At 43.5% G+C, this 17,573-nt stretch overlaps 1 protein-coding gene across 1 annotated transcript; it reads left to right on the top strand.

The window, feature by feature from the left end:
• The first annotated feature begins 1,394 nt into the window (after window positions 1-1,394).
• On the top strand, window positions 1,395-17,182 carry LOC142907368 (uncharacterized). The gene is made up of 6 exons (XM_076056826.1): window positions 1,395-2,652; window positions 4,931-5,127; window positions 7,128-7,320; window positions 9,320-9,468; window positions 10,788-10,983; window positions 15,080-17,182. The coding sequence occupies exons 1-6, from the start codon at window positions 2,586-2,588 to the stop codon at window positions 15,214-15,216; spliced, it is 939 nt and encodes a 312-aa protein (XP_075912941.1). The 5' UTR covers window positions 1,395-2,585; the 3' UTR covers window positions 15,217-17,182.
• The last annotated feature ends 391 nt before the right edge of the window (window positions 17,183-17,573 follow it).

Below are 17,573 nucleotides of genomic sequence, written 5' to 3'. Positions count from 1 at the left end.
AGCCTCATCACCGCCAGCTTAGTCCATGAGTCCAATTCAGATATTTCACTTGGCGGTTCCACTTGAGGTGTCATCTCTTTCGTAGCTTCCATATCTTTTCGTGGTCAACAACGTAGTGGGATTATCAAGTTATTCACTCGTTGTCAATAACGATGAAGTTGTGATTACCGTTTTACCTTAGAGGGATTATCAAGTAATTCACTCCTATTGGCTACTCAGGCAGTAAGTTGATGGTATTGCGTTGACAGTTGACAATCACAACTTACAAAAAAACAACACATTCGTCAATAACATTGCCTTAAAATTAAATATGGATGAGAGTTGATTTATATGGAAATGGACTTTCTTCATAGTATTGTGCATAACTATATGTGACCAGAGAGATGGAGTTAATAATTAGAGTTGGAAACTGCACTTTGCACCATGGGGACCGATGGTAATCGCATTTCAAACTTATTTTGTAATCACCCGTGTTTAAACAGGAGCATGAATAGTTACCTAATAGTAGCCGTCACTGAGTTCGACAAAAGCCTTCAATAATCAAAATGTGTTTCTAAATACTCATTTATATTCATTAAAATATAATAAAATGTTACTAACACATTGCATTGTGGGAAGTTTTGTTGCTGTGAGCAGGGGTCGCTGTAGATCCCCAGGGTGTTATTACGAACTTCTGAAGACCGTCATTTTGCTTGCACTGCGCCTATCCCATGGATTTCAGCATCCTCATGAACTCAGGAACTGAGTGACCATCCACAGTTTCAAAATATAACTCGAAATCGTTCCTGCTCAGCCTGGCATCTACAGATGAAGATTAAGAACATAGTGTCACAACTGTGTATGGTATGAGATTAGTATTATCGCTTTAATTGCGCGGTTTGAAAGTTATATTAGAGAATAATATTTTCAGTACACAAGCTTTATAATTTAGGAGCCTTTAAATAAATGCAGGCAGACCTGGCTTAGCGCGATCCCATGTTTCATCATGCGGGGGTCCTCGGCTTACGAATGGGTTACGTTGCTTCGACCATCCGTAAGTCGATTTGCTCGTATCTCGGAACTCAATATTCAATTGTAAATACGGGAAGTGTATTGGATGTGTTCTGGTTCAACAAAAAAGGGAAGCCGAATTAAACTCGTAAGAACAAATGTGTATTAAAAATCTGTATCGTAAATAAATTTAAATTATGTAACGTGAAAAGAGAAATATCTGTTGCATTTTCACTTACCATGAGTCCTGATGCTGGCTTGCTTGTCGGAAGGGGCGTTTCACGCGGGATTACATCTCGAAGAAGATCTCTCCGTCGAAGAAAAAAAGTTCCACGGTTCGGTTCGTAAGTGCGACCGGACATTTGCAAGTGCAGATGTTCAGAAGTCGGATGTTCGTATCTCGAGGACAGCCTAAAGTGCTCTGTCCTGGATCCATTCATTGCCCATTCTCTTCCCTCCCCTACCTTTACCGACTCCCGATGCACCCCGCTATCGTGACCACCTCCGCTTCCATATCCACTACGTGTAAGGCTACACGAGGAATATTTTGAGTTGTCCATTTCGCTGGCTAGGAGATGTTAACTACCTCGCCTGGTATGCAGGAGTTCATTGATCCGTTCCCGACTCTGACGCCTGTATATCTGGAGTTTGCACATTCTCCCAATGGTCGCGTGGATTTTTCTCCGTGGCTTCCGGCGTTTCCCTCCACATGTATAAACATGTGTTTAGAGTATTTGGCAGCTATATGATAAACCACTTCGTTGAGTATTATTTGTGGCCAGGTCGCTTTTGAAAAAAGAGCTATATATCTCAGTGGGCCTTACCTGGTAAAATAAATACAAAAATGTGTTTATATGTTGGGGTGGAGCGGTGGCACAGTGGTTAGCACACTGCACAACAAATTCAGTTACGTACTGTGTGTATTGTTACCACAGCAATTCACAGCGTGTTCGAAAACTAACTCTCCTCTAGGTGGACTCAACCCTAAAATTGCGCACATTTTGGTAACATTTCTGCAATGTACAACGCTTGTGTCTTTCCGGTATATTAGTTGTAGGTGGCGTAGCCATTACCACACACGCCCGACCACCTTTGTCTCACTCCCATTGCTTTAGAACGGTGCTAACAACCCACGCCATCGTCAGCGCACCACGTGATAAGGATTTCAGGCCGAGCTGATCTATGCGAGCTGCCGAACAGATGTTGCAATTCCGCAATTTCCTGAGCGGAATGCAGCGAGCATTAAGTCTGAGTTCCCCTTCGTGGTTACGGAGTGGAGCTGAGACTCGCAGAGGAGCTCACAGACGGGAGCGTCGCTCCGCATAATAGGAGCTCGCAAACTCCAGACAGACCCCTCCCTGCGCCACAAATTTGGGAATTATCAGTTACACTGGAACGGCGCATTTATGGGGCGCCAATTTGTTTAACGAACCGAAAAGTATCACTGCTGTTGGTGGTGGTGGCTTATATTTCAGTAGCAATCGATCCGCATTGGAGTTCCACGGCTCGCCTCCACGAGTGGAGAATTGCTACCGATTAAGATTACAAGCCAGAGGAAGCGTCGTCACGTTTTAATCGGTGACGGAACAGCTGCGATGGCCGTGGATTTAACGACCTCTGTGCCAGCAACCATCATCATCATCATCGCCGTGGTGATTTCAGGTAAAAACCTATCTATATCACGCTTTGCCTCGTGTTGTGTTGTTATAGGTGGCGATTACACAGAGGTCTGTGTGTGTGCCCTAGTGTTGAAATGTCTGCACCGGTTTAAAACATTCAGGCTGGCCTTCCTACGATAAATGCTGGGGTTTAATCAGACTGAATTACGTGTGCATCTAAATCCTTTAAAGATCTGGACAAAGTCCCATCAGTGAGCTCCTCCGGCAGGAAAGGCTGCATTGGCTGGGTCATGTAGCCCGCATTCCCAGCCACTGCATGCCCAAGAAGCTTCTGTTTAGCCGGGTAGAAGGGGCTAAACGGGCGTGGCACGGTTTGGAGAAGGATGTGGAGCTGATTTGACTTGCTGATGACTTGTACCAGCAGTGTCAAGATCGGCCTCTGTGGAAGAGGTTCGTAAAATAAACTGCTGGGAAACTGGAAGCAGTCGCCCTCCAGCAACAATGGAGGGCAGAGGAGCGACGCTCACAACAATGAGTGGAGCGCCGGGTGACTAAAACACAGCAAGTTGGCACAGTAGGGCGCACAGGTGGTGCATCTAACAATGCATCTCAGTCAGCCAACCCATGGCACCTGCTGGGTCTGTTCTGTGACCTCCTTCCGAACCTTCGACACTTCCCGTTGCCTCAAAATGCACCTGGACTGGCACAGGAGCCGTGGTGACGCCACCGCCACTTAATATAAAATGCTGGGTATTGTTATTATTAGGTCGACTCGCCGTCAAATGAGTACCTGGTGTGGTGTGCAGTAAACATCGCCACTGGAGAGACGAAGGCGACCACGCATGGTTTTGACCACCCACTCCCTCGTGTGCCGTGCCGGCCATCATAGTTGCTCGTGGACAGCACTTGCCCCAACAGTCTGTTGTTGGGTACACGGGGGATCTTTGTATTGTCTTTGTGTGCCGCTGTCTAGCATGTGTTTTTTTAGATTCACTGTCGTTTGACTAATGCCCTTTACTTAACCTCCTGAGTCAATTGAGATTATCTTGTAACTGGCGGCCTTTATTTAACCAAGTGAGAGCCCGTTGCGATTCACTATCTTGTTATGGACGTCCTTTGTACAACCTCGTGTGAGTCCATCGAAATTATCCGACTGTGCTGACTGACGTCCTTCATTTCACCAAGTGAGAGCCAATAGAGATGCAATATCTCAAATGATGTCCTTTATTTAACCCAATCTCATCTGCAATACATGCCTACCACTTTCTCTTCTGGATTTCTGCATCGCCTCCTGTCTTTCCACAATGTTCCAGGCATCCATCTCAGACACCTGCACTCAAATGGTAGCAACTCCTCTTCGAGCATCTGAGTTCGGGGCTGGCTTTGTGCAGGGCCGGGTTAAGGTTCTTGTCGACCCTAGGCACTTATTTTTCTTAGGCCTTCAGTGATAATTTTCTACAGTTGGTACTGCTGCCCAATGTCACTACTACCGCCGCTGTCACTCCCTTTATTGTGCGAAAAACACCATTTGAAGATGTTGTTGCCAATTTTGCAATTAAAAATCTCAAAGTTCATCTTTGGTGTTAATTTCTCTCACTTTATGAAAAAAAAAAAGATTGCCATTGACATGACTGCCTCTTTATATATACACGGTGCCTATCCATGCTATATAAATACATTTATTAAAGAGAATATATTGTTTACATGTTTTTTTATCATACAAAAAAAACATTTTTTCTAGGCCCATTAAGTTTGTGTAGACCCTAGGCAGAGTGCCTACTGCCTACTGTGCCTGTTGGATAATACGGCCCTGGCTCTGAGTTCCACACCGTAACACAGAGAGCACTGCTGCCTCACTTACCAGCACTTCTCCGCTTGCTGAGTGTCACGTTTTTGCTGGCAGAAACAGTGTGACCAACAGTACGCCGAGTAGAAGATAGGGAGCTGCACACAGAAGATGGGTTCATCAAAATGCGTTTGGATTAATTTAATCAAATAATACTCTCTGGTTCTTTCAGTAAAGTCACGTAGATATAGATATTTTTTTTTTTTAAAGAAAACACGACGTTTTGGTCGCAACACAAGACGGCCGCTTGTGTTGCGACCGAAACGTCGTGTTTATTTTATTTTCTATCTACGTGACTTTACCGAAAGAACCAGAGAGTATGGATGCCTGCAATCACAAAAGCCTCAAATGAAGGTTAGTCAAATAATGTTTATGTTGCTGTGATGCCACGCGAAAAAAAGGTGGCAGGATGCTGGCTGATGATTGCTGATCGTGCCCCATGTTTCATCGCTCGCCTTCTCCTCTGCTGCTGCAGGAATCATTGCTGCTGATTATGGGAAGACGAAGGCCGTGTGTGAGAAGCAGCTCTCTCATTGCTCCAAGGGGTATAACGTGTGCGGAGTTGAGGGGGAAGATCTGTTGGTCAGATGCCAACTGCCTCCAAACATCAATCAATCTAACATGAAATTGGCTGATCTATCACAGCTACGTTCACCACTTAAAGAAACCACAGTGAGTTCCTCTTCATCTGTCGCTCCGTTTCACTGTGAGTAGAGAGGCGGGTGGGGCACGTGCATCGTAGCACAACACGTGGCACGGCTCCGCGTTCTGGCCGAGTGGTGCTGTGTTGGCAGCACACGACTCATGTTTGCAAGTTCACGAGTTATTATCCTCATTATGGTGAACTTAGCCCATTATCATCGTCATTCTTCTATTGATTAAAATCAGCACGTCTTCGTCATGCCGTATGAATGTGAATCTGTCAAGACTGGTACAGGGTAGCAAATAAGAATTAGCGTCATGAAACTAATTTAAGTGGAGACACTTTGAAAATCCTTTACCTCGAGAAAGCAAATAACGTTTCTCTATTTTGAAAAGGAACATTGCCCCCTTTCAGATGTTGTAGCTGAGAGCTATGTGTACGTGCTCCAGCTCACTGGCTCGGTGGTGCTGGTCGGAGATGCAACGGGCCCTATGGTGTAGTGTTTTGATGAGGGAATTTTTCTGGGTTGGATGGAGGTGGGAGGCAGGCTATAGATAGGCATCCGTGTGGGTGGCTTTCCTGTAGACAGAATGTCCCAACGAGCCATCAGGTTTCTTTTGGATCAAAACATCCAGGAATTGTAACTTGCCATCCTTTTCCACTTCCACGGTGAATATGATGGCTGGATGTATGGAATTGATGTGGTTGAAGAATCAGTTCAGTACTGGCAGGCCATATGGCCAGATGCCAAACGTGTCATCTACAAATCTCTTCAACAAGGAAGGTCATAGGGTGGATGTCTGGATGGCATCTGTCTCAAAATTCTCCATTAAAACATTCGCTACCACTGGCGATAAGGAAGAACCCATTGAGGTACCCTTGTTTTAACGCTGTGGGCTCACACGAAATTAATTATTACAAGACAGAAGTACTCTGCAAACCTACCGGCTACCTTCAGAGATTTGTTCATGAAGCCATCCAGATATATAAGCACAGACACAACCAACCGAGAAGATGGGTACAAACTGAGCAATCATTGGATTGACGTTATTAACCAGGTGAAGTCTTAACTGACTGTGATGTTTCCATCCGACCTGCCTATGTCGGCTGTTATTTCCTAATCTCTGTGTCTCTCTCTCTATGCCTCTCTCTTAGATCTCTCATGCTCACATGTCCTTTGGATTCCACTCTCAAGCCTTTGGATTGCACTTTCATGCTCACATGCCCTTTGGATTGCACTCTTTGGATTGCACTCTCATGCTCACATGTCCTTTGGATTGCACTCTCATGCTCACATGCCCTACAGTCCATCTCTCACAATCGCAGGAAGTTATTAACCAGGTAAAGTCATAACTCGCTGTGATGCTTCCATCCTTCCTGCCTTTTGGCTGTTATCTCCGACTCGCTGAGTTGCATTGCCCTGTGGGATGCCTTTGCGTTAACGGGCTGGGGTCTCACTAACATGGCCACTTCTGCTCCCTTAGCCTCGATGTATCGTTGGTTCTTACTGTGTTATAGGCTGTGTGTCTCAATGGCATGGCCACTATTGCGGTGGTTCTCTTGCGTTGGCGCTTTGGCTCGTGGAGGCCACTATTTCTCACATTAACATCACTAGACCTGCCCACTTCTTTATGACCCTTGGGCTAAATCCATTTCAAACCTTTTAAAACGTCTGCCTCAGCAGCAGATCATGCTTTCTCACCTGATGACGGACGCTTGTGTTGCGCCAGAAACGTCGTGATTTATTTTATTTTATACCTACGTGACTTTACCGGAGATCCAAAGAGTATGGATTCCTGCAGTCACGAAAGCTTCCAATCAAGATCGTTCTGGCTATGCCCACTTTCCCACCACTGCAGGGACCACGCCCCTTCTGTGCCTTGGCCACGCCCACTCCACCTGCTGTGAGGCGTGGATTTGTTCAGCCAGTGAACACTCGCAGCAAATAGCGGGGCCAGGCCTTGACAGAGTGCAGAATGTTTATCACGCTTCTCTTCTCTCTCCCCAACGCCCCCGACTACCGCATCAGGTTGGCGAATACAGAAATTCCATGACTGAAACAGAAAACAGCATGCGGTTTAAGTTCCACGGTTTCGAAGAGAAATGTGTGGTCTTTGTTGCTCACAATGCAAACATGGCACTCAGTGGAAACTACAGCTGTAGAGTGCTGAATGTTCATTCTGGAGACGAAAAAGCAAATCTTGAAGTTAAGATCTACAAAGGTACAAGCTTAGAATTATGTATACACTGATTGTTCAGTAAGATTGAATATTTGGTCAAACATTACCTGGTTTGAATACTCTATAATTAATGTTGAATGTATTCGTGCATTACCTGTCCGCCTATAAGTATACACTGATTGTTCAGTAAGATTGAATATTTGGTCAAACATTACCTGGTTTGAATACTCTATAATTAATGTTGAATGTATTCGTGCATTACCTGTCCGTCTATAAGTCTATGACGATCCAATATAAATGTCAAAATAAGCAGACTATCTCCTTCATATGTCCCTCCACATAACACAAACGTAATTACTACACTTTCCATCAGCCACAAGGCGTTCTGGGAGTGAATTGTTTGGGAGTAGCATCATTTCAGTAGCAATATAAATCACAATTTAGTAAATACGTATTAACGTCCCTTACATAAAACGTGCAGAACTGATCCAAGTGTTTCAAAGACGTGGCGACAAAATCAGCACTAAAATTATTCACATTGCCAGCCACAGACATTACGTCATTGCGTGTGATGTCATGTCCATCCACGTGCGGGATATTCATTCTTGTTTTGTAATATTTAATATGGTGATAACATATAAATCGCCGAATGTAGCGGAGTGACGTGTCTGCGTCTCATCTCTGTGTAGTGAGAGATGTCCTAGCTGTAGAGGGCAGAGATGTCAATGCGTCTGTGTCTCTGTCTCAGCTCTGTCTGTAAAGAGACAGGTCTTAGCTGTAGAGGGAGGTGATGTCTCTGTGTCTATCTAAACTGTCTGTGTCTGTAGAGATGGATGTCCCAGCTGGAGAGGGCAGTGATGTCACTGCGTTTCTGTCTCAGATCTGTCTGTGTCTGTAGATATGTCTCAGCTGTAGAGAGATTCACAGGGAAGTTACATATCTGTCTCTATGTCTCTGCTCTATCTGTGTCTATAGAGAGATGTCTCAGCTATAGAGGGAGCTGACATATCTACCTGTGTCTGTGCCTCAGCTCTATATGTGCCTGGATAGAGATGTCGCAACTATAGAGGGAGTTAACATTGATGTCTCTTTGTCTGTCTCAGCTATGTCTGTGTTTGTGTAGTGAGTCCAACTGAGTCGCAGATGTTGTCTTGGGAGCAATGCTATTTATTAAGCAACTTTAACATAACATCGCACAATCTACACTCGGGTATCGAATGCCCATCTAACCACGCTACGGCAGAACCAGACACGGTCCACTGCGGACCACAAGCTGGGTCCCGGACCACGTGGCTAGAGGCTTGGATCTTCTCACACCAGCACACGAAGAACCTCGAGCTCCTCACGGGGCCCCCGTTATATCCCCCTGGGCTGGGGCTGGCTCCGCCCTTCGCCCCGCCCACCTTTTAGATCTCTCCGGCTCTTTCTCGAAGGCTCCTGAGAGCTCTTTTAGACCACGTGACCACCCAGCGGCCCCCGTCCACTGGTGGTCCCCCTCCAATATCATCCAGTCACGTGTCAGCAGGTCGAACCAGCGTATCGTGCCCCAACGTAACCCTGGCTGGCTGACGCTCCCTCTGGCTCCCTCACCGGGAGCCGGCACCGCACGCCGCTCGTGGTGCCTCCGCGCTGACCAGCGCCCGCCCAAGCCCCGCTAGGGCCGGTACCACGCCCAGTAAGCGGGCTGCACGTAATGCCAACACATTATCCACCGCCGTGGCTTCGTAAGCCCGGCACCACACGGTGACAATCACAGTCACTGCATCTGTAAAGAGATAACTCAGCTGTAGAGGGTGGTAACGTCTTTGCCTCTGTGTCTTAGCTCTATCTGTCACTGTAGAGAGATATGTCTCAGCTGTAGAGGGGGGTGATGTATCTGTCCTTGTGTCTGTCTCAGCTCTGTCTGTTTCTGTAGAGAGATATCTCAGCTATAGAGGGTGATGATATCTCCGTCTCAGCTTTGTTTATGTCAGTAGAGAGACGTCTCAGCTGTATAATGGGGGAACGTCTCTGTCTCTGTGCCTCTGTCTCTGTGTCTCAGCTCTGTCGGTGTCTGTAGAGAGAGATGTCTCAGTTGTACAGGGAGGTGACGTCACTCTGTGGTGCAATGTCACGAGAATGGAGCGTGAGGAGCGCCTGTGCAGGGTCACGTGGACGTTCCCCTCTACATCGATGACCGTGAGCCTCAACGTGAGTCTCGGCCCGACTTTTCCCTTGCACTTTCACTGACCTTGTGACAGTGACCCCTGAGTACACCTCACATGTGAAATACATTTAGTTATATTCTTAGTTTTTTCGGTAAGGTCACGTTGAAGATAAACAACAAAATAATAAAATATATATAAAACAATAAAAAAATTCTCACGACGTTTCGACCATAACTCAAACGGTCGTCTTCAGGTGTGTTGGTTCGCATAAATTTATTTTTAAACGGCGCATTTATTTATTTATAAAAAAAAACGTTAGCGCCACGCGCAACGATTTGGCAGTTTACCCAGGACTAGTCCATCTATATTCTGAAAAGAGGAGGGAGGAGACGAATTTTTTTATAATGTATGCTGTCTGAAAGCCACTGTAAGCGTGAACAATCAATTAAGACCTGAAATGGTTTATCAAATCTTTCCAATGATTGCTAAGATAGAATCCATCTTCTCGGTTGAAATTGTCTCTGTGCTTGTATATGTTTTATTATTTTGTTGTTTCTCTTCAACGTGACTTTACCGAAAAAACTAAGAATATGAATTACTGCAGTCACGAAAGCTTTAAATCAAAATTTACATTTAGTTAGTTCTACCCATCCAAGGTAGCAGCATCGACGTTTCATTTGTAGGTTTATATTTGATTTTTAACAGCAAAACACCCAAAAATTGGCACAAAGAAAGGAGTAAAAATGTGTCCGTTTGATAGGGTTTGTGTGTTTGACTGTTAGAGTTCTGCACAGAATCCCACCACGAGTTTCACGATCCTGGTTCTAGTCCGCATTGTGGTTCACTTTTATCTTCAAAGGGCGAATATTTGCTCACGTCGTTTTTACACTGCTTTTTTATATAATCTTCAGGCACTTATGTGAACGCTGGTTAGTGTGGCTAAACATAAACATGAGCAAAGTAAAGTTATTTATAACGAGTTTTTTATTGAAGTTATGTTTATGTTGGCACAGGTTAACATTGGCCTGCAGCAAAGATAGCCTCTTTCATCCTACACCTCTGATTAGCCCGGTTGGCTATGTATGAGACACGCATGGTGTGAAAGAAGTTCAACATACATACGTCAGTCATTTGGGTATAGGGTCATTAACTATCTCACTCTGATTAGCATGAGCAGCAATGAATCTGATAGCAATGATGTAAATATTCTGGGAACAGCAGGGTCCGTGTTGACTCCTGTGTCTCACAGGCTGACAATGGCCATAATGATGTTCTGTAGCTGAGCGACGTTTCTCTGAGACCAGTTTCGTCAATGCTAATAGCGTGCACCGTGTCCTGTCTTTACGGATGAATGAATTCAAGGACTCACAAGTCCCGAGCGGAGTGCAACAGCTGGGCCCCATGATGTACGAGGGACACTTCGACCTTAGGGATGGCTCCAGCCACGTGACGCTCTATAACGTCACACGAGGTGGAAATTACTCCTGTGCTATCAACACCACCGGCTCGAGAGGAACCGCCACTGGACATCTGCGGATTACATCACCCAGCACTACCGGTAAGAAGCCCCTTTACTCAACACGATGGCCATCAAAGTGGCATCGAAAGCCGACGAAAAAGTTCCTGTTGCAATGCATTATTGTTGCTTTTATTCGTAAAAAATTAAATCGCACTTGGGTTACCAGTTTGCAGCAGTTGTGTTCACTGACATTTGCCCGGTTGCACCACAACAATACCGCAAATTGCTGGAAATATGTATCTCAGGGATGAACGTGGTTGTCATATTGATGCACCGGCAATGAAAGAGAACAATAGGGAACCACAATTCTCATCTGTGTGCAGACGATTACAAGTAGAACTGGGTTGATCTTAGTTCAGGTGAGTAGCGTGCTCCATGTAAATGCACGCCTCCAGCAATGTATTCATGTTTTGACTGCTTCAATTCGTTGCCTAATTTCCCCCACTTGGCTTGGATGAGTACTTTGGTCTGCTCAGAGAGAGTAGTGGATGTGTTCTCTCAGCTATCCCAGCTTATGCTGTTTTAACGTTTAGTGATGTAGGGAGTATATCTGACATATCAGACTACACCATCGAGGTAAATACTAGAAACCTTGGCTTGCACAATTTTGACAGCTCACACATTTAAAAGGGTGCTTATACTTTGGCCTTGATAAAAAAAAGTTATCCAATGCACTTGACGGCCACAGAAGGATACCGGCTCTGACGTCAGATGGGTCAACAAGGTTCGCATCCCGAATCGAGGAACTGGGATTGGATCAAACAATTTGCTACTGGGATGCAGCAGCAGCTACAACACCATCAGGAAACAAAGCAGCCAAAACAACGAAAGTTCTAAGAATGGCAAATGAGATCACAGTAGGGACATAGAATGTGAGAACACTATGGGCAACAGGACAGTTAGAGCTGCTAATAAAGGGAATAGAAAGATACAGGTACGACATCCTAGGACTCACAGAAATAGATGGACAGGCATAAGGGAGCTAAATTGGGGGTGAAGTGATCTGGCCAGGGGAAGATAAAGTGCATACTTGAGGGGTTCTTGTTGAATGGAAAGCTCAAAGCCTCATCATTGGGATATAGTCCAAGAGTTATTGTAACGGGAATTAATGGACAAACCCTAAATTATCGGTCATCCAAATATATGTACCAACATTAGTGCAGTGGAGGATATTGAAGAGTTCTATGACATGCTGAAAAGCATGTTAAAGGAACTGCCTAAAAACAATATTAAGATAATTGTGGGAGGCTTTATTGCAAAAATTGGGAAGGATAACACCGGATGGGAACGCATCAAGCGAATGTGTGGACGTGGAGAAATAAATGAAATAGGCAAAAAACCGCTAGAATTTGCTTCAAAACATGAGATGCTCATATATAATACGAATAAATGCAAAAAGACTGGAGAAAATGGACATTCAGGGCACCAGAAAACATAAGAATGTGATCGATCTGATAATGATCAATAGATGCTGGAAAAGATCAGTTCGACGATTCAGAACATTCCAAGGAGCTGATTTGTCTTTGGACCACAGCTTGGTACTATGCAACTTACGACTAAAACTAAAAAGGTATATCCAGAATGCAATATGATACGAAGAGGAACACAGAGTCACTCGAACTAGGAGATAAGGAGGAAATATGAAGAACTATCGAGTAGAATCAAGGGGCAGAAATAGAACACCTTAGCATAAACAGCAATGCATTATCACTAATAAATATAGTGGAGAAAGCTGTAGAAGCATCAATACCCTTAGTAGTAAAACCCAAAGAAAATAGAATAGCACTGGAATAGAGCAAAAAATAAGGCTAAGGATAAAGGAATAGTAGGAGATGGCGACTAAGTACAAAAAGCTATGCGATGAAGGACATTAGCAATAAAGGGTAACCAGGAATGGTTGGAACAGCAATCTAGCGACTTTGAATACTACGCTGGAGAATACAAGACCAGAGAGGTCTACAAACTCGTCAAGAGCACAAATAGGAAGTGGTAACCAAGGCAAACAGCGATAAAAGATGGTAAGATCTTGATGGACAAACAAGAAACAAAAAATATACATGGACTGAGTATTGCAGCGATTTGTATCGGGAAGCGGATCAAGAGAATAGAGTTGCTGGATGAACTAAAAAATATAGCCCCACCACCAGGGAATGAAGAAAACGATAAAATATCGTATGAAGAAATTGAAAATTCAATTAAACATCTGAAGAAAAACAAACGTCTCGGAGTGGACATGAGCAGAAAGAGCTGGAGGGGAATGATTTGTAAAACAATTCCACGAGCTATGCAAGCAAGTATGGAGAGAAGAAAAAAATACCGGAGGAGTAGACAAAATCCATACATGTGACGATACCCAAGAAAGGAAATCTCACCGATTGAAAAAATTACAGAACCATCGCAATAATAAGCCACATGGGGAAGATATTCTTGATTATATTATTAAATAAATTAAAAGCACAGGCTGAGGAATGTTTGGTGGATGAACAGCCAGAGTTTAGGAAACATAGGAACCGTACATAAGGCTCATATCAGAAAAAGAATAGGCTGGTTTACAGCTGTTTCATAGATTTCCAGAAAGCATTAGATTCCAGTAAACAAGATATAACATGGTCAACATTAATATCATATGGAGTACAGAAAAGTCTGACAGATTCTGCAGGATAGGTAAAAGGTCAAAGTCGTCATTAAAGTTTGGACATGAAAAATTAGAATTAGAATAGGTATGAAACAGGTAGATTCACTATCACCAAACAACGTTGTCACATACTCGGAAAGAGTGATTGTTGCCATACAGGAATATCTGTGCAAGGACTAATAAAACAAAATCTAAGATTCGTGGATGACATGGAAGAAAGCTGCATCGTACTGCAGGAAATTGTTCATATGCTAAGTTAGGAAAGGATGCAGGACTGAGGAATAACGTGAAAAAGACAGGCGATGATGTTCGGAAGAAAGGAAATTGAGAATGAAGTAATAATAGAAGGCAAAATGATTGTGAATGTCAAGGAATTTGAATATTTGAGAAGTCTACTGACATAGGACAACCACTGCATGAAAGACAAGAGCGAGGATCGGAAAGGCAAAATGAGTAATCGCAGGATGCAATAACATCTGAAGAAGAAAATCTGCTACAAGAATAACCTGATCATCTTAAGAACACACTAGTTCAGTACAGTCTTGAATGTCTGCAAGACTTGAACATTGAAAAAGTCTGACCGAGATAAGATATTGGCATTCGAAATGTATTATGGAAGGATACTGCATCTAAAGTAGATCGAGAGTGACCAACGTAGACATAAGAAAAATGTTGTTCATAGAAGACCTGATGCAGGCAATGATGAAAAGGAAACTGTCACTTTTTGGACACATGTAAGATGGACAATAACAGGAAAATTTAAAATGTGCTCAGAACAATTGAAGTAACCTGAAAAAGAAGAACTAATAGATAATGTAATGACATCATAAAATATTCGTGCCAGAAAGATGTGGCACTACCTGAGCATATTGGCACAAGACAGAAGAAAGTGGGAACAAATGATGAAATGTGCAGTGGAAACCGAAAGACTATCTGCCCATCAACAGTGATGGTGATGAAGGTTATATTTGTAGTAATTGATCTCCCATGGAGTGTATGAACTCCATAATTCACACTGCTACAGATTGCCATTGATGTGATGGATATAAGCGTAACCATTCCAAACCTCTTTTCCACTGTACAACTGAACCAAACTGGGGCCATGCTGAGCCAGCCTGGCACAGCTCAGGAGGTACCAGGTTTTTTAAACTGTAGAACCTGAGCCATGCTACCAATATCACATGCAATGAATGGGTTGCCACTCATCTCAATGACCTGGTAAAGCTGTTTGACTTAAACTGACTCGTATCATATGCAAGGAATACATCAATAACTTGGCAGTGGCCATGCGTGCCAGATTCGGATCTTTTTCAGGCCAGTGTAAGCATTGTTTGATATCAGCTCGGTACACGAAATAGCCAGAGGACAAACAATCATAATTGAAGGGCCCTGCACTGAATGTCTCAGATGTCTGAGTCGGAAGGTGGTAACAGTGTAGTTGTTGGTGGGTTCCACAAGTGACCTCTAACCCTGATCCTTGATCCTCCCCTCCCTATGCAGGACTTCCAGGCTGCATCGTGTCTACTGTGGCCTTGCTCTGTGTTTCTTTGTTCACCCTTGGTGCCTCCATCCTGGGGACACGGTGGTTTTTACGGCAGCAGCCGAATAAAGTGAAGGCCCAGGATTGTGTTGAGTGAACGGGGACAGCAACAAAGAGACACCAAGGAGTCTCGACACTCGGCTGTTGGAGACCACTGGCGCAAATCAAGAAAGATGAATCTGACATCATATCACCTTTAGGAAACATGATGGCCACGTACGTGAAAAAATGGCTGAGTTAAACTGAGAATAAATGCATTGCAAATGTTCATTAATCTTATTTGGTTCTTTCGGTAAAGTCACGTAGAATGAGAATAAAATAATAAGATAAAGTCACGTAGAATGAGAATAAAATAATAAAATAATTATTCTCATTCTATGTGACTTTACCGAAAGAACCAAAGAAGATGAATCCTTGCAGTCACGAAAGCATTAAATCGAAACGTTCCCTTATATGTTAGATCAATCAGTCTACGACGGATGCTGTGCTTGCACTTCACTGACTTGCAAAACTGCATCGAGTTCTATCACCTACCACATGTCGCTTACATTGATTTGAAGGCGGCTTTTGACTCTGAACCATTCACACTACAGTCATCCAACATGTCCCCAACAATGCAAGAAAAATTGTAGACTGATTCATGGCAGAAAACAAAAGTCTGGAACTTGGGCTTCGGACCTCCAGAAGTACCCTGCATAATGAACGGGAATGCCGCCAAAGCAGTGAAGGAATTTCTCTACCTATCATCTGCACATTAAAAGGCGATAGACGATGTGGACCTGATGTCATGCGCCGGATCGGACTGGCCTTAAGAATAATGAATGGTCTGAACCGCATCTGGTCCTAGAAATGTTTAAATCTGGGCAACAAATAGAGAGTTTACTAGTGCTGTGTTTTGTCGGTTTTGTTGCATGGTGCCCAGCCCTGGACAATGCTTCAAGCTGATTGGATCAGCTGCAGTCATTCCACATGCAATTCCAAAGACACTTTCTTGGCATCCGATGGTTCCACTTCTTCAGAGATGTCACCATTGTGTCTGCGACCGGTCTAATGACCTCATTGTGCACACAGCCTGACACAAGCGCCATGGTGACGTCACCACCACTTAGTGGCGAATGGCGTTTGTTGTTGTTGGTGATTTAGATCTTTGTTTGAGGGAGACGGTTGTCACTTTTGATGCGCACTCCAGCAAATTGCGGATTTCAGTTGGCGGTTGACGTTCGAAGTGGACTGCGACCCTCAAAGGAATGGCATCGCCCTTGTGATAAGTGGCAGCATCCCCATGTGGTGAGGTTTAATAATGTGCCTGAAATAATACAGCATCTCGTTCTCGCATGCTTTCTGGGTTGAACTGCCTGTTGCTGGATATGGTGTCCAATATTTCACTAATTTTCTGCAGAAGCTCCGACCACTTGGAGAGAAACGTGGATATCATGCCCAACAAAACAATGTACAGCTCAAAAACACATCACACATCTATACAGTACAATCGCGAAGACCTATCCAGTCATGTATAATTTATTTTAAATTTGAATATTCCTTCTACCAGTTTTGTTCTTGAATGACAAGATTCATCATATGCACAGTTATGGAGGTAAATACTTTCGACCATTACCTTTGTTGATGACGGTTGCTGAGCACTATTAAAGGTGCAATAGTTATTACGTTTTTTTAATTAAGAAAGGTTAATGTAAACATTTGGGAAAGGGTCAATGGGATGGCATTCCAAATTCGAGCAGTGCGTGGGGAGACGCAGAGAGGGAGATAAGTGTTGTGAACCTGCAGCGTGAGTGAAACAGATATGTGCTGTTTTCACAGGGATCATTAAATTTGTGAATCAAGCTTGGAGCTGGCCAGAGATAGCCACAATGGTGAATCTTTTCAGAAAAAAAAAAACTTAGCCACTTGTAAATCCAAGTTGACAGCCATTTTTCAAGATGGCCGTAAATTATTTATTTATTTGCATAAAAGTGACCGAGTTGTCCAGTATTGGATGATTTAAAAGTCGATTTCTATGTTCATGATCATGCAATAAAATATTTCACAGTTTTTACCACTCATCAGATAGGTTGTATGCATACTTTTTTGGACAACGTGATGATGTGCATACAAGTGAATGCCAATGTCTTTTCCAAAAAAAAAAATATTAAATGTGATATTGCCTATTTGTGGATTCAGTGCGTCCTGAGCGTAAAAAAACACCGCATACGAATATTCTTAAACATCATGGAATTAAACGTTAATTTGATGATAAGATGTACCGTTATATGACAGTACAGCTTAGAGTCAAAAGGTGTCATGACACACGGTCTGGATTAAGCATGTGAAACATAATAATAATAATGAACAGGTTTAAGGGTTGAACTTAAGGATCATTCAGGACCACAATAGGTATTTTTAGATATATATTATAATTGTCAATTTTTACGCGATCAACGTAATGTACTCAAAGGG

This window comes from Petromyzon marinus, chromosome 78 (assembly GCF_048934315.1).
Source record: "Petromyzon marinus isolate PM22_M1 ecotype Great Lakes invasive population chromosome 78, UKy_Petmar_22M1.pri1.0, whole genome shotgun sequence".
NCBI lineage: Eukaryota > Metazoa > Chordata > Hyperoartia > Petromyzontiformes > Petromyzontidae > Petromyzon > Petromyzon marinus.
Note: the sequence above shows the minus strand (reverse complement) of the source record. Positions and strands in the feature narration are given on the sequence as shown.